At 26.4% G+C, this 27765-nt stretch overlaps 1 protein-coding gene across 1 annotated transcript; it reads right to left on the bottom strand.

Annotated features, from left to right (window-relative positions):
- Window positions 1–23182: 23182 nt before the first annotated feature.
- LOC145846083 (cytosolic phospholipase A2-like) lies at window positions 23183–27211 on the bottom strand (the record flags this gene model as incomplete). The annotated part of the gene is made up of 8 exons (XM_082952998.1): window positions 23183–23230; window positions 23676–23824; window positions 24105–24288; window positions 24584–24771; window positions 25225–25324; window positions 26072–26198; window positions 26804–26867; window positions 27088–27211. Coding segments are annotated over 8 exons (984 nt in total), but the record flags the coding sequence as incomplete, so codon positions are not given.
- Window positions 27212–27765: the final 554 nt, after the last annotated feature.

The raw sequence follows: 27765 nt of genomic DNA, 5'->3' as shown, positions 1-27765 counted from the left end.
AAACTGTTAGAAAATGTTACTGAAGTCTTTGCTCTCAAACGTTACTCTTAAATTAGCCATGATCGACCCCATTTGGAAGACATACATGTGAAAACGTTAGACAACTCAAAAAAGTGCTTAGTAGTTTTTAAAATTGCGTCAAAGATTGATATCTTAAATAACTGAAAAATGTGATGTAATAGCAGTAGCTTCATAATGATACAGAAACTGTGATGTGTGAGTTGTAGATTTTGTAATGTTTGGGACAACTGAAATTAAGAATCTCTATTAAAGTTTTAACGTCGTTTTGTTGTTGCCAGTAACTAGGATATGACTTTTTTTTATTATTTGTTGCTTAACAGTTCCTCATTAGGTCGTTATTCGAAATAATAGTTCGCGAAGCAGTTATTTTTTGATACAGCAAGTATTGTTTTTAAGTTTTCTGCTGATTAAAACAGGTTAATGAATTACACAATTTTGTGAGCTTTTTCTTGTTCACTGATCTTATTTTATTTATTTACTTTTGTTTTAGAACATACATATGTAAACACAAGAAAATACAAGTCTTTTATAAAGTTGCTTTCAAGGTTTTTTTTTTCTTAAATTTTAAAGCAACTATGATTTAATAGTTGTAAACTCCTCACTACTGTGACGTGACAGTTGTAAACTTCTTACTACTGTGATGTGACAGTTATAAACTTCTTACTACTGTGATGTGACAGTTGTAAACTCCTCACTACTATGATGTGATAGTTGTAAACTTCTTACTACTGTGATGTGACAGTTGTAAACTTCTCACTACTGTGATGTGATAGTTGTAAACTTCTTACTATTGTGATGTGATAGTTGTAAACTTCTTATTACTGTGATATGACAGTTGTAAACTTTACGCTACCTTGATGTGATAGTTGTAGCTATCACCACTGTTGTTTTTATCAATATGGTTATCAGTTTTATTATTATTCTAATTTTTATTATTTTTTTTATTATAATTATATTTGTTATTGTTGTAATTATTATTGTTATTTTTTATAAAACATTTTATTATTAGTTATTAACCACATTTATTTTATTTTTATTTAAAAAAATTTTTTTTTATCGTTAAAAGTATAACAATAGAGTTATTTTCAATGTTAATAGCATAAAAGATACAATACTTATTGTTTTAATTTTAGTCCCTGGTACTTGTTTATCTCTAATTCCCAAACTGAATTTAAAACTTTTACAGTGTTTTTAACTACGTCTTTCAAAGCTAATGTTTACAAGCTAATGATGTAAACAGTGTTACGGATGGAGAACAGCTAGAAGAAGTTGATTTCTGTTGAAAAAAATTTCTGTTGAAAAGTTAAAAAAAAAGTAGTTCGCCTCTAGAAAAAACTATCAACATGAACCAGAAGAGCAGTAAAATAAAGTATATGACCTAACACTTGCAAACTGACGCTTCTGAAAACTGGAAGGATGGAAGTATTATTTTGTTTTGGTAAGATTGAAAAGTAATTCAATCTTCTTGACAGTTAAAACTTTACTTATTTAAAAAAATATTTTTGTGTATATTGCAGTTAGTGTAATTTTATTTGAAATAAATAAGTTTTAAATACTTTTTTTTTTTTTTTTAAAACGATTTTAACTTTTTTGGATTTTCTTTAATAAATGTAACATTTTTGAACATTAGGCTTTAGCAGGGGTTGACAAACTACGGCCTCCAAAGAAAAATTTGCGGCCCGCAACCATGTAAATGTGGCCCGCCGAACAAAACTTTTCTTAAGCTGATTTTTTTTCGGTTAAAAGATGTAACTAATTGTTTTTCCATTAAGTCACTGGAAACATTTAAAACCCATTAGAAAAGTTTACTGCTTAGGCTTAAAAATGTAAAAAAAGACAGATCTGCTTTCTTGCAGTATTTTTTCGAAGTTTTGATAATAACTTTCTTCTTTCAATAGCAACTGGTGAACTAAAAAAAATTTTTAAATAACTTGGATTAAGTGAGTTATTTATAAAAAAAATGTTGAATAAATTAAGTAAATACACACACTTCTTTTAATTTCATACAAAAGTGATACACAGTAATGAACTAAAATTTGAGTTCTCCAAAACTTAAGTGTTTAATTTAGCATGTAATTTATACCTAAGATTTCACTATATACATTCCATTATGTATTATAATTAAATGTAGACTGAAACTATTGAGACATCATAATAAAAATACATAAGGTAGAGTTATTTGATTTTTGATTTTGAATCGTTTTATTGTTTTTACGTAAGCTTTTTGTGCACTTTAAGTTAATTGTTATGCACTTTAAGGTGTTTATAAATACACTGACTTTTGAGTTTTCAGCTAATTTCTAAGGGTAAATACCAAAAAAAAAACTTGTGTAAAATTCATGATGGTTTTTAAAAATTTTCATCTTTGCGGAATTTAATTTTCTTAAATCACCCAAATGCAAATTGTATAGGACCCAAAAAATGCGACCTGAAAGTTCTTAGTTGTTTTTTTTTTTCAATGTGGCAATTATAACATAAAACTTGTGCCAAATTTACGACATTTCAAATAAAGTTTTATGGTTTCACTTCTTGATTTCTTGAAAAAAAGAATTTAGTTTTACTCTTTTTTTAATTCTAAAACCTTCGACTTGGTTTTAATCATTAAACTGATTTTTTTGCGTTGATGATTGGCAAAGAAAACTTATGATGTATGTCTTTTTCAACTAACAATTTCGGTTTTAATTATATGTAAAACTTTAAATCCTGAAAGTGCTATCAATTAAAATAATATTTTTATTATTTTTATGCACATAAGTTTAAAAAACGTACACTGGCTTTAAAGGCAACTGTATTAAAGCCTGGAAACCTTTTATGAAGTACTTTAATAAACCCAGGCAGATTCAAGCTAGGCTTTATTCACTAAGACTAATTTTTAAATGTCTTAAAAAAGTGTAAGCCCTGATCCTTGTATACTTGAAAATCAATTTTAAAGTACTGTTGTACATTTAAATTTTATTTTACAGAAAACGCTGTACTTAACATACCTTGCTTTTTAATAAAGTATACGAAATTATTTTTACTAAGAATAAAAATAAATTAACGCAGTTTTAATGGCCTGTTTTCAGATTTACATTCTTTCTAATGACTAAAAATAGCACAATTTTTTTTTTATCTTTATACGCAGTGGTTACCACACAGGAAAAACGAACTTTCACAAAATAAACCATTAAAACATGATATAATAGAAAATTAAGCTATTTATTTCTATGGATGTAACTATTACTAATTTTAAGAGTTATTTTTGTTGTTTCTGTATTATTATGTAAAAATTATTTTTGTTTAGTGTAACTGTTTAATAGATTTAGTTTTAAATAATAGTTTTTAGTGTTTCTGTACACTTAGAAAATTTCAGACTTGTGTTAAATTTTGTCAAAATCAGGCTTGCTTATACTATTTTAAAGGTTTTTTCTAAAGATTAAGGCTGTTTTAATATTTTTAATTAAATCAAATTAAAATATCAGTTTTCAATTGATTTTGTTATTAGGAGTTGAAAATAATACATGCTTTTGTCTTTCTTTAGTTGATAAAGCATTAATATTTAGTCATAAGGTTGCCACGTAGTATTAGATACACAAAGTTTTCAAAATATATTTTTAAGACTTAAGTATATTATTGAAAGTAAGTTTTCGTTCAATAAATATACAAAATTAAAAAAAGCCTTCTGTGTTTAGCTAAAAGTCACTAAAATTGATAAAGGGAATAAAAGAAAGACCTTGAATAAAACTAAAACAATGTTATTTTTTGCGTGACTAAAACAAAAACCTAAAGATTATTTAAATGTGACCAAAACTAAAACTGTGGGCCCGAAGATTTTGAAACTAAAAATTTAGCCTGCGAGCACTAATTGCCTGCCGACCCATCATCAAATATTTTTAAAGACTTAAAAACTGGTAGATGAGTTACACTTTTAAGTTGATGTTTAAGTTAAGACTTTTAGGTTAATGTATTTTTAATTTAACTTACTTAAAACAATTACTTAAGGACTAGATAAAATTATTCAAATGTTCTTTTAGTTTTCAACCCAATTAAACTTTAAAATTCACTTATGTTATTGTAATTTCACTTATGTATATTAATACTACTATAATAAAAAAATAAAAATAAAATCCGACAAAGAGAAAGTGTTCGGGTAGCAGTGATTAAAAGAGAGAAAAATAGAAATACCAAATAAATAAATACGAAATAAAATTTTGGAATGGAACCGATCGGGTGGAACTTGATTCGGGTTTGAATTGAGCGGATGGGAATTGATCGGATGGTGTTTCTTTACCTTTGTAAGATTTCAGTGATAGTTAACAAAGTTTTACATTTTATAGTGAAAAGCCAGAAAAAACAAACTAGAAATTGAGAAATAACTTACAGCAGTGTTGATCATAAGTTTTTGTGTCTTTTTGACAATTTTAAGTTGTTTAATTTATTTTGTTTTTTGTTTAAACCATAACAGTTTTAAAATGCTACCAATATTAATAGTTTTTGAGTAAACAAAAAATTTTTTTAAAGTTTCATAAGATTATTTTAGACAAATTATAAGTTTTAGTTAATTTATAAATAGCTTTTTTTCTTTTTTTAACAGTATCCTTCTGAATCTTTTAAGCGAGGTTATATAAATATGCTTTAAGCTAAAAATAAACATAGTAAACAATACTCATTTCACAAAATGCAATCAAAACCAAGTTTATCACGTTTTTAAAATGAATAGCTTGTAATTTTCGGTCATTCAAGCTTTTGTATTTTAAACTCTATTGTTGTAATAATAATAGTATGTTAGGTTTTCTAAGTAAGACTAGGTAGACTATTTTAAATAAAAACTAACTGATTATAGTCTTTATCAGAAAACTGAAAGTTCTTGTAAATAACTTAACTTTATTTACAAAAGATCCTGCTTTAATTTATTACTTTTTCATTTTATTTTAGGACTTAGAAGTTAATGCTTTTATTAATCTACTTTATTTTAGTAAGTATTCCAAAAAAAAATGTTAAATAATAACTATTTATTAAAAGCAATAATAAACTTTAGAAAAAAGAAAATGCTATAAAAAAGATTTCATATTATAAAAAAATCAAGCAAAACTATAACAGTAAATCACTTATCATACTTAAAATTTTAAGAAAAAATATTAAGTTTTACATATGAGTTTATTACTTATATGTTTTTTTAAACACTTACCTATATAATAAGCTAAGCCGAGACCAAACATTTGAAACTTCAAGCCAAAAGCAAAATAATAAATGGTGCAAACAGCTGCTGTACGAAGTTGATTTTATACACAACGCTTTTCTTGATGCCTAACGCAACATTTGCCTTTTTAACTTGATGGTTTACAGAAAATATAGCTTAGGCCATGTAAATGTATCAGAAAAATTAAAAATGGAGACAAGAGAATTAAACAGCGATAAACTTTCTAAATTACTGAGCTACTAAACAGAAATATAAAAGGCAATGCAGGCGGTGATTGGTAATGTGTGTATTTTATGTCAAAAACTTATGATATCTTTTGAAAGTCGCCACTGTTGTAACAAAAACCTTAACACATGGGCAAGAGAAGGCAAACTTTTTATGAATAATAACAGTTGTTTTTAGATAGTGAAAAAAATGCTGTTAATAGCTTATGTAATAAATTTATGTGTATATAAAAAAAAAGATAAGTATAAAAATGTTTTTTTAAATTTTCTTAGTTCATTATTTGTTAGACATGTTTATTTAAAAACAAACTTTTTGTATTATAAAATACGTCTTAGTAAAAAAACACAAATCATGATACTATTTATGTAAGATATTTTTTCAATTAGCTTAAAAAAAAACATTGCATACCTAACAAATAAATGTTTTAGTAAGTTAAATGTTTCAAATAACTACTGTTCTCTGTACAGTGAATTATATTACTTATCTTTGAGGTAAAATTGTTAAATATGATATATGTTTATAACAATTTTCGAATTGTTTTTAAAATAATTCTAAAGAGTTTCAAACTCTATTGCATATCTTAATGACCTGTACCAAAAGTTTTGAAGTATTTCAAAAAACTACAAACCATAATAACACTAACTATATTTATTCATATTTAAACCATTAAAAACTTCTCTATAATCGGCTCTAGTTTGTGTTTACTAGAAATTAAATGAAGTATAGTATATTTTTTTAAACGTTTGTCTCGTAGTTTATAGGTTGACATAAAAAAAAAGTTATGTACTACATAAAATAAACATTTAACAAATTTATATTATGTTTTATAAACCATTTTTTTTTTATGTTTTATACTTCAATTTATTGTAGAAAAACACGAGAAGATCCTATTTAACTTTTACTAAAAATGTTCTTATTTTACATAAAAATGCTTTTAATTTAGTTAATTATTCAATTTCTTAAACTACAATGTAATGAGCAATTTAAATTTTAGCAAAATAGATTTTAAATTTATAAACTTATTTACAACATACAATAAATATTTTAAGTTTTAAATCTTTAACTCCCTCTAAAACAAAGAAATAACATAACATTGGCATTGCTTGAACTATTTTCTTTTTAAAAAAGAACTATTTAGCTTTTTACATATTTTAATACCTAAAAAACATCCTTGTTTCTTAAAATGGATGAAAAAATGTTACAACTATCGTTTGTTTTTCAAGTGGTTCAAATTTAATTAAAGATGTCGAAAAAGCTTGCCGATAAGGAGTAAACATATAAAGAGTATAAATAATAAATTAACCTCAAGTATTCTCTAAATTTTTATACTTTTTTCAAAAGTAAACAACCGGAAATAGTGACTAATAACATCTAACCATGCATAGTTTTTTTGAATTTTATGTTATTACAAGTTTTAGTTTTAATATTGTTAAAAAGGTAAGGTGAACTAGCATATGTGCATGAACAAAAAAGTTATAAATTAATTATAGTTTTTAAAGTTTGAACATAGAACAAAGGCAAACGTGTTGTTGCAGGTAGAGATTTTGGACAATTAAAAAAGTTTGTTTAGAAAATTTAGCTTATTAAAAATAAAAAACTTAAAAAAAACATTTAAACAACTTATTAAGTTTAGAAAAATAATGTTACAGTATTACTTTATTGACAAAACTTAAGTCAGTCGCTAAAATCTAAACATATAAACTGGTTATTTAATGAAAATAAGTAGGTTAAATTAAAATTGTTGATTTAAAATCTAGACACAAATAAAGTTATTTTTTATGTAAAGTAATATTACTCGTATAAGATTAATTTGTATTAAATTTTCACTAGCTTAGTTTAGAAAAACTGGTTTACTAAAGGAAGATAAACGTAGTGACGCTTTTTTATATTTGTTAAAGTAATAAAAAGAGCAAAACATAAGTCATTAGTTTATGTGTGTTTAAGTAAGTTTAATCTGAATAAAACTGTTAATTGTTTTAAGCCATACTCTTATAAAAAACTATATATTAACCTTTTTTTTATAGTACTATGTATTACATTTATTTTTTTAGAAGCCTTTACTGAAATTGTTTTACAAAAAAATTTACCAAAAAATTACAAAATAACAAACAGCATTTTTTTTTTAATTATCTATTGTTACTTCTATTATTTTAAAAACAGATTAAAAATTTAAAGTAAAAATAAATTTAATTAAAAGAAAAATTAGCTTTCTTAAACTTATTTCATCATAATGTAACAGCTGACCACTAGTGAACGTTATGAAGCTACTTTTAACAAATACAATTTTTTGCTCAAGGCATATAAATAATTAACTTTGGAATTTTTCAGCTATTTGTAGCTTTTTCAGCGGTATTTTAGCTTTTGTCGCTATTAAGTTTGAAAGTTGTTTTCGAAGCAAACACGATGTTTGCTTTGATTTGTTGAATGTAGATTGATTAATTGAGTTCATGCTTCGTAGTTTTTATTGTTAGTTTTTTTTCGTTCTTTTTATTCATTTGAAATACATTTTTTCATGATCACAAATTCTGATTAAGTTTAACAGTAATACAAGTTAATTGTTAACTACTTATTACAAATCTAATGCCATTCAGTTTATTAACAAGCTTAGTATAGTTGAACTAGCTAGGTGATTAGTTCCAATACAAGATGAAGCGTATTGTAGGCAAATATAGTTATATAAGTAAGCCTTCTTCGAGTTTAGCATAATAAATTTTATAGTGTTATAAACTTTAAAACTATAGAAACATTGTGTAGCAAAGTGATTGATAAAAGTATTGAAAATACTTACCTACTCGAGCAATTTAGATAGTAAGTATATATCCAAAAATCATAAATCTGATTGAAATTTTGTCAAAAAGTACAAACATCAAACTTGGAACACTAAAAAATCTCATCAAGTTAAGAAACGGCAATGAAAAAAAGTCAGTCTTAACTAAATAATTTTTTTTTATTTTGCAGATTTATTTTATTATTGTGAAACTTCATATAAATAGTAAATGTAGAAAATGTTGATTTTATGTACTTGGTTTAAAGTTTAAGTTGCTTTTTTTATTTTTGTATAAATTAATAGTAAAGTGTCTTATTAATAAGTGTTTTACAAAAATATTAAAGTTTGACACAACTAGTATAAGAGTTTAAATACTTTAGTTATTACTGATGCCTTTAAGCTTTGCTTTGTATAAAATTAAGATAACGGTAATCATTTATTATTTGCAGACGATGGACCTTCGTCGATTAAGGTAATGTTTCCTACTAAAAACTATGTTAAATATGCTATTAAGTATTCGCTATTTAAGATTTTTTTGATAATTTTCTTATCGAGCATGACTAATTTTAGTACTAAGTAACAGTTTTTAGTATAATGAAAAAAAAGTTTGGTATTTAGAGTAGTTATAAATATAAAAACAAGATGTAAATGTTTCTGGGAAGCTTAAAAATACTCTTTTTTTGAAAACAAAACTCAAAGTTATTTAGTTTCGATTGATTAACTATTAGTAGAAATATTTTTTTAAGAATACACTACACATTTGTGATCATTTAGAAATAACCATTATGGAAGGAAGAAATATTACCAAAGGAATTTTAGCCGACAAATGTAAGTTAATTTTTTTCGTTCAAAACTTTTTAGGTTTAAAGTTCTTTATATGTTAAAAAAGAAAAAAATATTTACTGTTTTAATTTAATTATAGTTAAATAGTTACAACATTAAATACTTCTTTTATACATATTAAAATAAAACTAACTTCTTAAATTTTCACTATTCGAAACAACTTTATATTCTTTTTATAATTGTATTTTATTTAAAAATATTTAAAAAATTAAAACAACTTTTACATCCATCTAACACAGGGATGGGAATTCTTATAGTTACAGGTGAAATCTGATAGAAAAAGCGGGTTTATTAACTTAAGTTTTCGCGGGTTCGAATAAATATTACATATTCGGAATTATATAGAATCATCATTTAAATAATTTAAATATTATTTAAGTTGTGCTACTGTGTACTGAAAATAAAGTTAAAAGAACATTTTAAAATATTTAATATAAAAAACTGTTTGTAATTTGTTCCACACTAATTGCTTTTGAGCTATTAACAAGTATTAACAAGTATTTATTTATATTTTGTGAATAATTGCAACTTTATTAAAGTTTTACACATAATAAATTTACACAGGTAGCGATTACCGAAACAGCTCAGTTAAGGATGTGGTAGGAGATCAGAATGAACTAGAACTAAAGTTATTTTGTAGTTAATTTCAACTATTAAGTCATATGCTAACTTTTTAATGTTTTTAATAAAAAGCATAAAATATAACGATATCATTAAACTTAAATTTAAACGGTTTAATTACAACCATCTACACGACATTTTTGTTTGTGTAACAATACATCTAAAGTACTAATCGTGTTTATTATATATATATGTAGTTATTTTAGTTTTTGTTAGGTGAAAACATTAAGTAAAATAAAAAAAATGTTTTAAAACCAAAAAAATGTTTTTGAATTTTTAAATAGTTCAATGTTTTTTGGTCGATAAATATCATCACATATTTGTATAACTTTTCGTCTATAATAAAATTAACAAAAATAATAAAAAGTAAACTAACATCAAACTTTGTAAAAATACAATAAGGACAGTTAAATTCTCTCAATGCATAGTTTTGCTTGATGAAAATGACTTTTTACGAGATATAATTCAAATAAACTTGTTTATACTTTTAGAGAGTCATTTTTGGAATACATGAACCAAGCTGTTGAGCCCGAGCTTGAAAAAACAGAAAACGAAAAAAACCTGACAGTGGAAAATAGGAATGAAAATACGAATATGAGTTTAACAGACGGAATTATAAATTTTCTGATGAAGATTGATTTTTTCAAAGTAATTTTACAAAATAATATTTTCAAAATAAAGTTTTTTGAAGGTTTGCAACAAACGCTTTGCAAATATTGCAACAATTGCTTAACTTTTAACATAAAACATATTCTTAAAGTATAAAACCAAGTAAAAATTATTTTCATTTGTAAAACTAATTTCAATACGACTGTTAAAACTTTGGAATTTAGTTATCAAAAATATCCTCAAGTTTAAAATTATAAGGTATATAAAACTAGTTAAAAGCAAATTATACTTCTTTTATCAAATGTAATTGAACTTTTTACTAGTTTAGCCATTTTTTTGTATTTTTGTTTATTGTTTATACAGCACAGTACATTTTACTATATAAACCTAATAACTTTTAGAAATACGTAAAAAGCTATCTTAGTAGTCATTAAGAACTTCTGTAAACTTGTTTTAATTTTTTTATTATAAAATACATACAAAAAGTGTTGTTTTTATTTTACTTTTTGTGTTTTTATTTTTTAAACTTTGTTACTATGCCTTTTATGTAAGCCATCTGCTGTATTACTAAGATTCTGTTAGTACATTTCTAAAACAAGCTTATATTTTACTGAAATAAGTATAAATTTAAGTAAGTTTTAGTATTGTTTTAAGTTTAAAAAATATTTACGTTTTAATACTCAGCAATTACAAGTTCTTAGAACAATATATGGAAATTAAAAAACATCTGAAAACAATTTATTTCTAGTCGAGAAGTCAGAAAAGAGGAGGACTAGTTTTTAATTTTTTCAGAGGTATGAATTTTTATGCCGGAACATCGAAAATTTATTTGACAAAAGTAAGAATTTGGAAGGTTAACAAATAACAAAATATCTTTAATTACTATTAATGGTTGTTCAATTGAGTTACACTGTTAATAAATAGTATTGCTTTTTTCTTTAAATAGCTCAGGTTAATAGAGTAATAGAATTTAGATATGTAGTCTGTTTTATATTTTAATGTAATTGACAATCAGACAGACTTCATAAAGCAAATTTATTTCTGATGACTATTAAAAAAAATAGCTTAAGTTATAAAATCTAAACATATCAAGTTTATTAAAAAGAAATTTATAAATATGTACTTGCTTATATTAGAATACTTGAGCACTTTAAATTTTAGTATTGATGTAAACTAAATACTTTTTTTTAATCAAAAATATAACTTTTTTTGAAATTGAAAGCAAATTCTTTCTTTATTTTTTATTAAGCCGTGAACTTTATAATATGTTTTATTTCGACTTTCGTTGTGCATCGTTGATAATCGAAAGGTTTTTTTGTTCAAGACCAAATTTCTGAGCGCTTCTTTTATTGTTCAATAAGTAGTGTTAATGTTTCTCTAAAATTATTATTTTTTCGATAATACTTAAAACAATCATAACAAAAAGATGTTTAAATCAAGTTTCATATATTAACAAATAAAATTAAAGCAGACGTAGAAGTTGAAAAAGAAAAGTTCAACGAAAAAGATTTAAGTGAGAAAGATGAAATTTATATAGGTGATGCCGCACTTTCAATCAATTCTCCTTACCCAACTATACTGAGGCCGGAACGAAAATGTGACGTAATAATATCCTACGACTTTAGCAAGAGAGAAAAAGATGACATGATGCCGTTTAGGGTAAGTAAAATGTTTTAGATAAATTAAAGTTGTATTTTAAGCTTTTGAAGTTGCTATGACAAACTTACTTCACTTTAATTTTTGATACGAATTATTTTTGTAAACACTAGTTTTAACTTTAAAATAAAGGTAAAGTTCTGTGAAACCTTGGTTTATCGGTAGAATTTTATAACTTAAACTTTACAATATAATTTTTTCTCCACAAAATGTTTATTTACTAATTTCTACTAACATTTCAAATAAAATTGACAAAAAAATATAAATTTTATGTATTATTTTTTGATTTCTAAGCTTTTTTTTATAGCTACTTAGATAAGTTGTTTGCTGATAAAGGTTTTAAGTAACAAATTTAGAACCTACTACTTGCGGAAAAGTGGGCACAGTTGAATGGCATACCGTTCCCTCGAATTGATGCTTCTGTATACGACAGAGAAGGACTAAAAGAAATGTATGTTTTCAAAGACACTGACCCTAAATGCCCTATTGTTATTCATTTTTGCCTGTGCAATGTCATGTTCAGAAAGTTCAGTAAACCAGGTACATTGAACAAAGTTTAAAGTTTAATTTATACAAGCATTGTATATGCCAGGGCTAAACAAACTGCGGCCGCGAAGGGTAAAAGTGTGGCCTGTAAGCAATAGTTTAATATAAATGAAATACGACAGACGATCATGCATATATGGCCCAGAAAATAAAAGTTACACTAGTTTTTTGGGTTTTAAACTTATAGTAAAAAAGGTCTTAGTTATAATCACTTTAGATTAGAAACTTACATTAGATATTTTGTGGTCTATCATTAACGGTGCAAACTACAACTGCGGCCCACATGTATTTTTTTAAAGCTTGGCCCACGACCACAAAATGTTTGTCAATCCCTGGTGTATGCAATATAAGTAACTTACAGAGTTCGTTATTGTTATAAGTTTTTATAACATACTATACAAAATGCTCTAGTTAAATTTTTATGTGTTCTATCTAACAGTATTGTATCCTTAAAAAATAGTAACACTGCTGCTGTGACTTTTACTTGAAGTTCAATTTCGAAATAAATATCTATGTAGATTGCAGATACTTTTTTTGAGTAATTAATACAATTTATTTTTAAGTATTTCAAAATTAAACAGTCTGCAATTTATGTTTATTAGTATCTTGGTCAATGCTGTAGTTTTTTGTAACGATGAAATAAAATAAACTAAAGTATAACTTTCATATAAATAATAAACATGATAAACCAGTGGCTGGATCCAGCCGAAATATAAATTGTTAGGTCCGAATCTGACTAATAATTTTAAGTCGAGATGCGGATCCGGTCGGATATTAATTTTAAAAAAAGTTTTGGATCAGGCCGGATTCTAATTTTATGAATACAGTTGATCCTTTTTTGAAATCTTCAAATTCACAAAACTTTCTCAAGTCTGACAACTTAAGATGAGGATTGAGACAAGTCAGATGTTTAAATAATGTCTACAAATTGATATTGACAAATATCGTACTTAAAGAAACTTTTTGCACGGGGTAATTTGGCAAAAAGATATTCCAAATAAGTTAGAACAACAAAAAATATTATGACAAAATAGTGTATTTATTAGCACACATTAGTTCATAAAGTAATTTTTTAGCATTTTTTTAAAGTCGAATTCTTACAGTTTTGTTTTGTAAAAGTATTATAAAAGTTTTATGAAAAGTTTGTAATATTGACCCTGTGCGGGCCTGTCACTTTGCTCGCGGGCCGGATCCGACCCGCGGGCCGTACGTTGCCCACCCCTATTATATGTCATATCTAGCAGTTTATATTTGTATAAGTAATTGTATTACTGTTATAAAGTTTATTCTATAACATATTTCATATGCTTTATATAGCTTATGTAAATGTTTGAACAACAAATAAATGTCACTACTTTTCAAGTTCGTGACTAATGTGTTTAAATTTTTAGGAATTATGAGGGATCCAGAAGACATGGAAGGAGATTTTGATATATTTGCAAAAGATTCACCATACAACAGCACGTTTGACTTGCACTACGAGAAAGAAGAGTTCGAAAGATTGCATGACCTCGTCAAGTTTAACACTGAAATTAACAAACAAGTTTGTTTTTTTATTCGCTTTTGTACTCATTTGTAGTAACGCTTTTTGACTAGTTCAAGTAATTTTTATTGTACTTAAGTTTTAAGGATTATTTCAAAGAACAAATAAAAAGATTAACAGTTTAACTTTATATTGTTTTATTATATATATTTTACTTAAAACTAACAAAAGAAACTATTTGAATGCGATAAATAAAATCAATATTTCATGTTTTTGCAAAAGTGTTAATTTATTAAACTTCACGCAAAAAATACTTCATATTCTTGCGGAATGCGTGGATTCAAAAAGAAGATAAATTTTAAAGAACACCATTTAGAGCTAAAGGCAAAAAATTTAAACTTTTTATTTCTAATAATTTTATGTCTTTAAATTATTAACGAAAACATAGACGAAAGTCAATAAAACCTAACCTGGACTTCGTATGCCGTGAGAAACGCTCGACTTAAGATAAGGTTCATACCATTTCGACCATCAGACTACACGCCTTCGATAAACTGAGGTCAGATTCGTCCGTAATAGGACTCATCAGTCAGTGATCAATACTAGCAAACGTTTTTATTATGTTCTAGTATGTAGAAACTGTTTGTAGATTGTTGACTTTGGTTGATGATGTTTTTCGGTTGTGGCTGACTGATGAGTCCTAATAAAGACGAAACCGGTCCCAGTCTACCGAAGGCTTGTGGTTTGATGACCGATTTGGTATGATCAAACCTTATACAAATTGCTAGATAATAATACTTGTAATCTTTAGTTTTCTTACAAAGCACTATCTTAATACTAATTTTAAAATGCATTTCAGAATTATTCAGATTTTTTTTGTTTTTCTGACTGTACTTTTTTGTTGATGTCTACCAAAATGATATTTTTTGATTAGTACTTATCGTGTTGATTCGTTTGTTTGATAAAAGCTATTTAAAAACTTTTTTTGTTACTATCTGGAATAATAAATTTTTACCAATGCAAATCCTAAACTAATAAAGTTTTAGTTTTTGTTTATCAAGTTTACAATTAATTGACAACTAAGCCAGAAAGTCTTAATTTTTAAGCTAAAGTTCGAAGCTGTCTATAACTACGCACTTTCCGTACTATCACGTATTTTCGACCTGGGTACAAAATACTACACGGGAGACTATTTTATTTAGTTATAATTTTTCAAACAACTAACAAAAAATTTGATATATAACAATGTACAAATTTGTTATATCAATTAATATATTAATATTGAAAGTTATTTAAGTAGAAAGAACGATTTAGGCAATACGGCACAAAAGTCTATAAACTAACTTTAAGCTTTTTTAATAAAAGTTTTAAAACCTATAGTTTTGTATTTATTTATTAAACTTTATATAAAAATTGTAGATTATTATAAAAGTACTTGTCTCAATAGCTATTAGATTAGAAGCGTTTGACTTCATGAATTTGAATAAAGTTTAATTGTACAACACTTTAGGTAAGAGATGATTTACCAAATACATTTACTTCAGATTATTTTGAGGGTCTGTAAAAAAAAGTGACGTCATAACTATTAACTAAAAAGATTTCTAAAACTAAAAAGCCCGCAAAGATTTCTATTTCTATTTGGCGCCCGCGACCACCAAGTGCTTGCTCGCCGCTGGTTTAAGGGTCTAGTGAACCTTCTAAACTGTGCAGTAAAGTTGAAAAATGTCAAAAATTCCAAAGTTAACTTTAAGATTAAGAAGCCAAAAAATATTTCAGTTATGTAGGAGTTATTCGGGTTGAATGAACTTACAAGCTGTAAAAATTGAATAACAACTGATTTTTTAATAACGATAAAGTTACCAACAGTTGGTTCAAACAAAGTATTCGTAAATTTCTATTTTAATTTTCTAGTATATTTCTATATAGTTTAAGACTTTATATTAGTATCAAGTAGTATTGGTGTTTTTCTAACGAGTTTATTCTTCAGAGTTAAAAATTTTAGTTTCAAGCAACTCCGCGACTTGCCTATAAGAGTTATCTTACTTTTTAACATATAACGAAGTTTTGATTATTGGAATTTTTAAAATGCTGCATTTGTACTTTTAGCATTTGTAAAGTACTTTGTTTAGGTGTCAGTGTAAACGCTAGTCTTGTAATTTATTCATTTATCTACTTGATTCTAGTCTAAATATAGAATACTGTGTACTTTTTACTTTATACATAACAATAAAAGTCCTCCACTTAATTATGTAGAGAATGATCAATTCAACATTTTAAGTTTTACTAACAAAGCAATGTTTCACTCGCTTGAACCAAATCAAACGAGATCATCAGTTAAATGAAATATTATTCAAGTACAATTTTATACTATTTGAATAAGTTTTTATTCAACTGACGATCTCGTTTCATTTTATTCAAGCGAGTGAAACTTTGTTTTGTTAAAAAAAATAAAATTTTGAACTGAATATAGGATACCACTGTTGTTGAGTACAAAAAATGCACTAATAATGAACCTTTTTGTTTAAGATTTGTATTAATAGAATAAGACAAAATATTAAAAAATTAACTGATCTGATAATAAAACTAAAACTTTACTATAAGTTAGCTTTATCATAAAACTACGACAAGTTAAACTGCTAAACTCTTTGTATTAAATAAGCTTCTTTACAAAATTTTTTTTAATTTGTTTACTTGAATTAACTTAAACCTGCATAAAAAACTCACAAAATAACTTATTTACATTTTTATTGCCTTTTTATTCGCATGCACATTCATAATATCTTCTTGTTACCGCTCCTTACGCCTGCACCTTCGCGTCGATCCATCGAACGTGCGCGGGGATGCTGGTGAATATTTTCGGTCCCTGCTCGCCTCCGAACCGTTCCAGCGAAAGTTCGCCGAAGTTCGCCGCGAAACTGGCAATCCCCACCAAGTAAACTCTACCTTCGACGTAACAGGTCATGGGCGCTCCCTCCTCTATGCTGGGGTACTGGCCTTCCTCCCGTTCCTTCACGCACAGGTGCTCGTCGAAGAACTTCTCCAGCACGTTCGGCTTCAGCATCGGCGAGTTGCACCTCTTCGACTCCAACACTGACACGTGTCGGTACCTGAAAAAAGGTTTGTCGGTTATGTGACTTTTAAACGGTAAACAAGTTATAGATCTACAAAATAGTTACTTAACTTAAGTGTACCAATTAGAAGGATTTTTTAATGATAACTATTTTTATAACTATAACATATGTTATTAAGTCATACAAACTAAACAAAAGTAATTTTTGCCTTATGAGTGTTCAATATCGTGGTGAAAAACAGCTGTATTAAAACCAAGTCGCATTTGAATTAACTAACAATCAACTAAAAACAACTATAAACACAATAATACTCTAGTTTAAGTGAAAGTCCACTTATAACAGAACAAACTCTTACTCTTAGATAAAAGAGTTACCAAGATTATATTTGTCAGACTTTAGTTACAAAACACCTTTTTCGCCCTGTAGGTGGAAAATATTTAATACCAAAAACAAAACAAGAGGCTAAAAATTCTTAACTTTACACATTAAAACAAACCAAAATTTATTTAAGTTCGTTTTTATGAAGTATTAAAATTTTTATTAAGTGTTGAATACAGTTTAAACTTAAATTAAACTAAATTGCAGTTATTGTTGTCGCATTATTAAGTACTTTAAAAAAGTATAAAACACAAAATTTAAATAAATTTTTATTAATTACAAACAGTAAAATAAAACTACTTTTAACTTTTTTTTAGTTTTATATTATGTTCCAACTATTTGCTTAATTTAGATTGACAGATTAAATCAATCTCAAACTGAAGATCCCTACAGGGCAAAAGTTGTTTTGCAGTTAGAATATGTTAGATAAAATATCTAAAGTTTTTTTTTTTTTGAAAACTATTGTATTTTATTAAAGAAGTAGAAAAAAATGTATCAAATAATAAAAAACTGGTCTAGTAGATCATTTATAAACTTTAGTTTATCAATTTGACTTCTTAAAAACAAGTGCAATGTTAACAAAAATACATTAAACTTCTTTTAATTAATCTTAAGCATGGAAAAAGAGTTTAAACAACTTGAAAATTCTCCTAAAAATTTACCAATTTACTAGTTATACAAAAATAATATATCGTACCTGATCATGGGGTAGTAGCTCTGACCTTTTTTTTCCCAACTCGATACGGTGCATCCCTCCAAACCTTCGGTTGTCCTGGCCAAGTTGACTGTTTTGACGTTGTCGTCAAAGGTGAGATCTTTACTCAACTCGATGATGCCGATGTTGTAAAAATCAAAGTCGTCATACTGGTCGTATTTTCCTGCTGTTGTGGCCTTGATCCACCCTCCAAATCTGTTTCGTCATACTGCCACCAACTGCGAGCGATTATTTCGGTCCCCCCAATTCTTAAGTCCGTCACTCCCACTACGACCGTGACCTGAGTCACACTTTGGCCCTGAAGGTTGTTGTCGAAGCAGCTCGCCGCCGTCAGCACTTTGTTGCGGGAAACGATCGCTCCCTGGCACTGGTGCACATACTTTTGCTCGCTTCCTTGGTGCGTCACCCTTCACTATTGCTTGGAAGGCAAACTTCGACGGCTGCCCTTCAACTCCTTGGTACAAATAGAGATCCGGAGTTGATGCCTGCATCTGTTGTCGCAACTCGTAAATATAGGTGGAAACCCTGACAAAGGCATGGTTTATGTCCGTCCACTGCCAGTTCGGATCCCAGTCTCCTACACCCATTAGTATCCAAGGCTTGTCATCTTGGCGCCTGCACATTAGGGGCATACCAACAATTTTCATCTCGGTGCATTCTCCAGCATGGCATCGGTTGTTTTGGAATGACTTCATAATTTTTCTCATGGTAGTTAACGAACGTTTAACTCCTATATACTGGTTCGAGTTCATAAATTCAAGTTCAGTTATCTTAACTTTACCGACATTCTGGACTTCTCCGATTGGTTCCATTGAACCCTTCTTCCATCCCCACACCTGGCACTTGTCAGATTTCGACGGAAAACCGTTCTCCAAAGTATGTGCTCCACTCACGTAGGTCTTTGGCAACTGGACTCTCTGGATGTTTTTACCGTCTATATGAAACTTGCCGTTGACTTTAAGCAACATGAATTTCTTAACTACTTTAATATCGCAAGCCAATAACGTCTGCCTGTATCTGCTCGAAGTATCTTCTACGTTTTCTAAAAAATTTGTATCACCGGCAATGACTGTGGTTTTAGTTAAATTTTTTGCATAATAGTCTCTTAATCTATTAAAGCCCATAGTAGTCAAAACCCATTGCTCGTTTAAAATAACTCCTGTTGCCGCAAAGTCCCATACAAGCTTTCCTTGCTCGTTTATTTTGTCGTTGGCCAACAAAATTACTTGGTAAGGTGCAGGTTCTTTGGTTTCCAAAAGCTGAAGCTCAGTGCTTTCAACCATCCATGTAAAAGACATAAATATGATTAAAAACATTACTATGCACCTCCTTGATAATGTAAACAGTCTCATTTTTTAGTTTTTAGTGTTGACACATTATCATTCAAGTCAAAATTGATTACAGTACTTTATAAAAGATTTAGTTTTACTGAAATATTTTTATTATGACGTAATTATTTACTCTAAATCTCTAAAAAAACTTTATAACAATTACAAATAAAACAGCCTAAGAGTGCAAAAATATTAATTGAATTGTACTTCGGTTGTTTCAAGCAAAAGACTTTTGCAACAAACTATAATTTTTACAACTGTAGTACATACAAAACAAAAGTCGTCTTTACAAATGAACTGTACTTTGTAACATGCAACTAAACTGGTAATTTGAAGTTTTAGAGACGTATAAGTTAAAAAAGTATGCAACTAACAATTTTTTTTTAACTGATGTATAAACTGTAAAATATACTTGCAAGATTTATAAGCTTCGTTTTTAAACCATTAACTGTTGATATTAAAAGCATACTAGGGTTGTTGTAAGTCAATTGAATAAATTGTAGCAGATTTGAAATACAATTTTAACATGTAGTATTATTATTTTTTAACTCTGCACTAAGTTATGATTGGTTAAAACTCAAAGATGCTAAATTTTAAACAGAACACGATGTTTTTTATTGCAAAGTACATTTTAATTCTTCCTTTTTTAATACATATGTTTTTAATATCAGAAATATAAATAAAAAACATCTTGCTTACAAAAAAAAAAGCGCCAGTGTATAAAGTACAAAAAAACAATTTTTGCTTAAATTAAACACTTTATAATTTCGATGGTAGATATAAAACTGTAAAATAGTAGTCATTAGTGATATTTTGTAGTTAAATTTCATAAAGAAATAATTAGATTGTATATAAAGTAGGAATTATTGCAAAATACGTTATAAGTAACATTAAAACTAACGGTGTTTCTCTGTTAAAACTAATTTGAATAAGTACGTTTTCTTCATAAAGCACAATATATAAAATAAAATTTATAAATATGTTTATCTTTGTTATTTTTAAATAACCTTAGTTTAGTTTTACAATTACTATGTTTTCTACACGTTTGTTTTTATATTTATATGTAGTAAGGGGTACACCTATTGTAGTTTTTAGGGGACTGTAGTACCGTACAACAGTTACTTATTAGAGGGGTTTGCTCGTTACAATTGCTACCTATGGGTGTGGTGTTATCAGACCTTCCTGTTTTTCGCTTTGCAGCCGAACGTTAAAGGTAAGGCGTGAAAACCTGTTTAAAACCTGGAATTATCTTACTAGTATTACCTGAATTCCCCTTGCTCATTAGATTTCAATCTACTAAAGGTTACAAAATTGATAACCGTATTAAATAAATAAGTTAAGTATGGAGTTGCAAAACAGCTATACATTGCTAGCAGAACAAATACATAAAGTGATAAGCAAAAAAAAATTGCACACATTGCTAAGTGTATTCTTTATAACGACTATGAGCTAGTTATTACATTGTTTTAGAAAGAGATAAGTAATAGTAATAACCTGAAAAATAAGCGTCATAAAACTAATGAGGGTATGTGCTTGGTTACTTATATGTATAACATGGGCCTGGTGTTGAACTGACAACAACACTCTTATATATAATGCTAAGTTAGTCCTTGAGCTAACTTCGTTATTTAATCTATCAGGTTTGCTAAGGGTTTACTGGACTTAAACAATTATTTAAACTGAAATAAAGTGCGAATAACAATGACGATTAAAAACTGACAAGTATAACACAAAACTAACATCTCAAACTTTAACTAAATAAAGTACCACAAATAACATCACGGCTCAAAAGTCTAATCTAAAGTATACATCATCGTGCTCAAATAACGATTAGTACTGCAACAAACTGCTAAAACGTGCAGGGATACTGGTGAACAAGAACAACTACACTTAAGCGAATTAAGTGATTATTAAGTGTTTATAAACATAAAAATAATTTGAAACAAGAGATAGAGTGAAAACCGCTGACTGCCGTCGGCCATTACAGTCACATTGAATTGAGCCAGTTGTTCAAAATTTAATCACTCTAAATTAAAGAAAGTTTGTAATTTTCTTCTTAACTTAACTAGTTCAAAACATAACTGAACCTTTGTTACTTGTTATTAGAGCATGTTTTTTAAAGCATTTTATTGCTTACTATTGAATTATAACAATTTATATTATTTTCATAAACAGGGACCGTTGGTTGGTGCTAGAGCTTATAGAAAAAGTGGGACTTTATGGCTTTTTTGAGTCTACGTTGCATTTATAAAATATACAATAAAAGTTTATTATTAATATTCTGAACTTTCTTTTACGCTTAATACTTTATTGGTCAGTTAAATAACATTTTATAGAAACTAACTAATTTTAAGGGATATTGGCAATTTTTGGATTTTTTAGTTTTTATAGCATATCTCAAAAAATTAATATAAACTTGAAATATATTTGTTTAAATATATTTAACAAATTAATATATGTTAGTCAGTAGATTTGGATTTCCTTAAAGCAAAAGGATTTTCGAGGTATACTTCCTACAAAATACCTTAACTTACTATACCTCTCACATACATTGAAAGTGTACTACTAAAAGACCTTTATTTATTCGTATTTTTGAAACAGTGGTAGTAGGTAGTTATGTTATACTTGTATATAAAATAAATAAAAAACTTAAACGTTTAGTTATAATCAAAGTATAGTACGTAAAACATTATAATATTACTAATCTAATTATTTTTTTTTACTTTTTACTTACTAGTAGCTCTCTAAATTAATATTCTTTAGAAATATACTTAAAAATACTTTATCTCGTTAAGAATTAAATCATCAATAAAAACTTTACAAGTTGTAAATCTGAACACGTAAAGTAAAGTGACGCGCTTTTTTGCCTTTCGTATCATTATTTATCAAAAAAAAAATCATTATGTTAGTTTAAAAAGTAAACTTATTGTATAAAACATAATTATAAAATGAATTTTTTTTGACCAACTAGATAACTTAGTTTTTTTTTTACCTCCAATAAAATATTCTATATTTTAAAGCGTTTGTGTTTTAACTATTCGTTATTACATTAATACAATTAAACAAAATTTATACTAATCTGATGAACTTATATAAAGTTTGTTTTATATCAATCTAAATTGATAAACCGAATTTAGGCTAAATAAACTTGTTCAAAGACAAGATTAAATAAACTTGAAAAATACAAATTGTGACAAGAAACTTTGTATATTTTAATTTATTTTTATACAATATTCATACATATTTACAGACTTATGTGTACTTTTATCAACTTTAAATTGATGTTAACTATTGTATTTTTATGATACCGTTATTAAATAAAAAAAATTGTAAAATAGTTTTGTAACAAAAATATATTACAATTGAAGTAGCGTTTCAGGTAAAAAAGTTTAAACCTTTAGTTTTAAGCAAGAATTGTACAAACAGTTTACGAACTTTAATTATATACTTTTTCGAATTTTTAAAATTAATTTACTTGGAATTTTCCAAGTCTTAAATTTAAAAAAAGTCAACATTAAAACAACTAAAGCAAACTAATTTTCAGATTTCTTTTTTTTTTTTTTGAGGCGTCAAAATAAAAGTTACAAAATTACTATTTTAAGTATAAATTTTTCATAATTACGACATATTTTAACTTTTCTGAATCTCAGGATAAAATTTCACTAAAATAAAGCATAATTTTTAGAAAAAAAATCTTGTTCTAATATATACTCATTTGAAGTGGTTTTTTGCAGAACTTAGCCTCTTCGTGATTTAACGCATTCCGCAAGAATATCAAGTATTTTCTGTATGGTATTGAACAAATTAATATTCTTACTAAACATAAGATTTATTTTTAAATTATTTTTTTACCTCTCACAAAGTGTTTTTGTTGTTAGTTTTATGTTAAGCTTTTTATAAAACAACATAGAGTTAAACTAATAACTTTCATTATATACTTTTTATGCACTTTAAAAATACTTTCCTAGAAAATAAGAATATTTGTAACTATAAAACAATAGAAGTTTTTTTCTAGACTCAAAGTTTAAATTAATGATTTTTGTGTTGTTAATCTAGTTTAAAACTTGTCTTTACATATTAATTATAAGCGATATAAATGATTTAAGTCTAAAGTTATCTATTTAACTGAAAATAATAAAAATTATCTACTAATAAAAATTTTCTTAATAAATGTGAACATCAAAACAAACAATAGTACATTTAAAATAAAAAGGTCTAACAAAGACTAACTTGTTTGTTAATTTCAGTGTTAAATTTAACAAGTTTATGCAATTTTTCAAATTCTTCTGTTTTATATTGCAAGTCGAATGTAGCGTATGGTGAATTTTTTGGAAATATATCAAAATTTCCTTCCTTATCTTCTGGATCCCTCATTACTCCTGAAAATTAGTACATTTTTCTCTAAAAAATTTAAAACTAGTAAAAAACTAAAATACCTTTTATACACTACATACGGTTTTTACTAGAAATAACTTAAATCCTGACTTCGAAATATATGTAATATAAGTGGAGTTGTTTTTAAAATTTACCAACTGTTGTAATATACTACAAAATCAAACTTTTCATAAAGCAAACGCATTAAAAAGTCATTGCAGTGACCAAGTTAGTGCTATAGTTTTTATTTTCTATCCTTAACACTTTTATTTTAGATCACTGTACCTGGTTTACTGAACTTTCTGAACATGACATTGCACAAGCAAAAATGAATGACAACAGGGCATTTGGGGTCAGTGTCTTTGAAAACATACATTTCTTTTAGTCCTTCTCTGTCGTATACAGAAGCATCAATTCGAGGGAACGGTATGTCATTCAACTGTGCCCACTTTTCCGCAAGTAGGAGGTTCTGAAATTTGATTTTTAATCAAAAACTTAATTTTGAATAAAATTTAGGTAGCTCTGAAAACCGAACAATTTCATAAAGAAAAAAAGTAAGTAAAAGCTTAATGTATGAGTGAAAAATAAAAACAAAAACTAAAAAACGTTAAGTGCAATTTAAATGAACAAATCTAAATGCATAGTTTTACAACATATTCTTTATTTATTTAACTTTTAACAAACATTCTGTAAACAACTGTATAGTGTAGTTATCTTAAATGCTTTTATAAAAACTACTATAGGACATAAATACACCAGTAAACCTTAAAAGGCATCGTGTCTTCTTCATCTCTCGCGCTAAAGTCGTAAGATATTATTACGTCACAATTTCGTTCTGGTCTCAAAATAACTGGATAAGGTGAGTTAAATGCAAGTGCAGCATCACATAAATAAATTTTTTCTTCATCCATTAGTACACTTTCACAAAACTTTTCTTTCTCCACATCTACGTCTGTTTTAGTTTTAATTTTTAATCTATAAAGTTTAATTTCAATCTTTTTTTCGGAATATTTGTTTTATTTTTAACTACTTATTTTATTTTTGATTTACTTAATTAAATCAACGGTCAATAGAACAACCTATTTTAAGAATTAAAAAAATGTATTTTTAATTTAAAATGATAACGTTTTTTTTATTTAATAGTTCTTTGTTACAATCAAAAGTGTTGAAGTATTAAGCTTTATATTTCTAACATAAAAATATATCAAGATTTTGAAAATATTTTTAATATACCACTTTTTTTCTTTTAATTTTCATAAGCATTTTAGTTTGCTCAATCTTTCTCATTATAATAACTTTTATTAAAAAACACAAAAACTTTGTATACTTGTACTAAATCTTTATTTGTTCGAACTATTCTACCCAATAACTAATGCTTATTTTTAGTAATATGCAATTAAAAAACCTTTTAAATTTTCTTTTTTATGAAAAGAGCTTTCGTTCATCAAAACATCCAGACCTCTGAAAAAATTAAATACAAATCCTCCAAGTTTTTGGGCCATGTTCTATAAATAAACTATAGTTAGTTACTTAATTACATACATTTTCTACGGTTTCAACATCTTTTACAAAAAAAAAACTACAAGTGTTTAATTTTTTTAATATATATAAAGTTTATTTTAATTCACTACTAATACATATTTTATTTTTCATTATGAATGTATTAGCAAAATCTTGTAAAACCAGTGGCTGAAGTTGAATTTAAGCGCTAGAAACAGAAAAATATAACACAAAAACAGTATTATGACATAGTTAAAACTTTTGAAACGCAACAGATTGTAATTTTGAAAACTTTTAACTTTTTCATTAATCTTAATTTAAACAGAATATACTTTAAAAACATTTGAATAAAAACCGATATTTATTTTTTACTAACAAAAACAAACTAGTTAATAGTGTGTAAAAGTTCTCATGTTTTATACAGATGTCATTTAAACTTTAAACGTCGCTATAAACCAGCAAAAATGCTTTAAGAACAGCTTTATACATAACTTGTAAGAAAAATTAATACTAAAGATAAAAAAATCAGATTATAACTAGCTTTCTTATGTCTTGTAGGTTTTATCTGAGATAATAAATAAAAAGCTTTATAAGTATATATACTATTAATAATTTGTAACAGACTATAAGTAAAATTTGTATTCATTTATAATTAAAAAATTATTTTACTAAACACAGTCATTGTAATCATTTAAAAATATTATTTGGTAAAAGTTAGTAAAATGTTTAACAAACAAAAATAAAAAAAATACTTTGAAAAAGTCAATTTTCAGCAGAAAGTTTATCAAATCATCTAATATAGTTGAGTCTTCTTTTCCTTCTTCGTTCTTTTCGTTATCTGTGTTACAGGCTTGGCATATGTACTTCGAAAAAGTTTCTCTGGAAATATTACATTTATTTTTTACTATATTACTTTGAAATCACTATTATCATGCAATAACGTATAAAGAAAGAAATTTACTGTTTTTTTTTTGTAATAAAACTTATGCAGTTTTGTCTTGATCTTCAGTAATCTAGTTTAAAAAGATGTAATTTTGGAAAAAAAAAAAACTAAATTATACTTAAAAAATAATAACAATTTTTTTTTTGTTGTTGGTCATTAAACAAAAAAAAAACTTTTTTGTTCAAATTTAGAGCATGTACAAGAAGTTTTATTGGAGGATAAGAATGAATCGTAATAATAGTTTCATTATGTAAATAAATACTTATTATAAGCTTTTGATTATCAACAAAAGTGCTTATTAATTATTTTATTTAAAACCAGGTTTTAGTAGGAAAAAATTTAGACCAAATCAAAAGTTTTACTTGATGTTAACACAAATAATTATAAAAGTTTGTAATAAAAAAATTGAATATAAAATAAAAAAACGTTATTAGTTAACTTGTGTAGAAATACTTCATGCATTTTAATAAAACTTAAAAAACAAATATACAAGTGTCAAGTATCTATTTTAAACTATAGTTAAAATAAACTATAAAATTACTTTTGTTCTAGCTCATTCTGACCTCCTAGTACATTTTTAGTAGAATCGTTTCGTTTATTGCTACCTGTGTAAATTACTAGTTAGCATAAAAAACATCTCAAGCAGAAACCTTTCTTTTAAACACTAAAACTTGATGGTTGTGAAATTGTGTTCTTAAAACGATAACAAAAATTAGAGTATGTTTATTGATTACAAAGCTTTGTATTTGAAATACTCCGTGACAAAAAATACAAGAAGATCAACTATGACTTTTGCTTTACAAATCAAATGCAAAGTTTTAGCACTTGTGTTATTCTCGCCAGTTGTTGGGTTTTTGACGTCTAAGCATTCGATATCGTTATTTTCATACCCGCAGTATAAGGACAGTTGTCTTTTCAGGTCTATTGCATAAGCGCTACCCCAAACAGCCTAAAATTATTTTATTTACTTCGAAAAACTATTTCTATTTCTAAGTTCTGGTTCAAAAATTTGTTTTTTTAAATGTAGTAAAAGTTAAAGAAACCTTAAGTGTGAATTTTTATATAAGTTTTCTTTTTTAAAGTTTCATCTATTAATAGTTATGGAACTTTGTTTTAACTTAAAAACAACTTATTGTAATTTAATTAAGTATTATAGTGTAAAATTAAAGATCGAAAACATAGTAAGTATATTTTTACGAAATGGGTCTTATTATTTAACAAATTTGCAATATTATTTATCATAGTAGATTGATAATATAACTCAAAGATAAAATAAGGAAAACCTTTATATCAAAAGTATAAGTACATAACTATTTGTTTTTTTATTCTCTACGTTTTAATTAAGCAAATGTAACGCTAAATATGGTTTTTTCATAAATTGTTAAGTATGTTTTTAGCTTACTATTACAAGTCAAAAATTACCATTAAAAATATACTATTTTTAAAACATATGTATACTTCATAGAAAAACTTACAAACGGATATTTACAACAAAAAATAGAA

The sequence above is a fragment of the Thalia democratica genome, unplaced genomic scaffold (genome assembly GCF_965202585.1).
Source record: "Thalia democratica unplaced genomic scaffold, ktThaDemo2.hap1.1 HAP1_SCAFFOLD_270, whole genome shotgun sequence".
Lineage (NCBI taxonomy): Eukaryota > Metazoa > Chordata > Thaliacea > Salpida > Salpidae > Thalia > Thalia democratica.
Note: the sequence above shows the minus strand (reverse complement) of the source record. Positions and strands in the feature narration are given on the sequence as shown.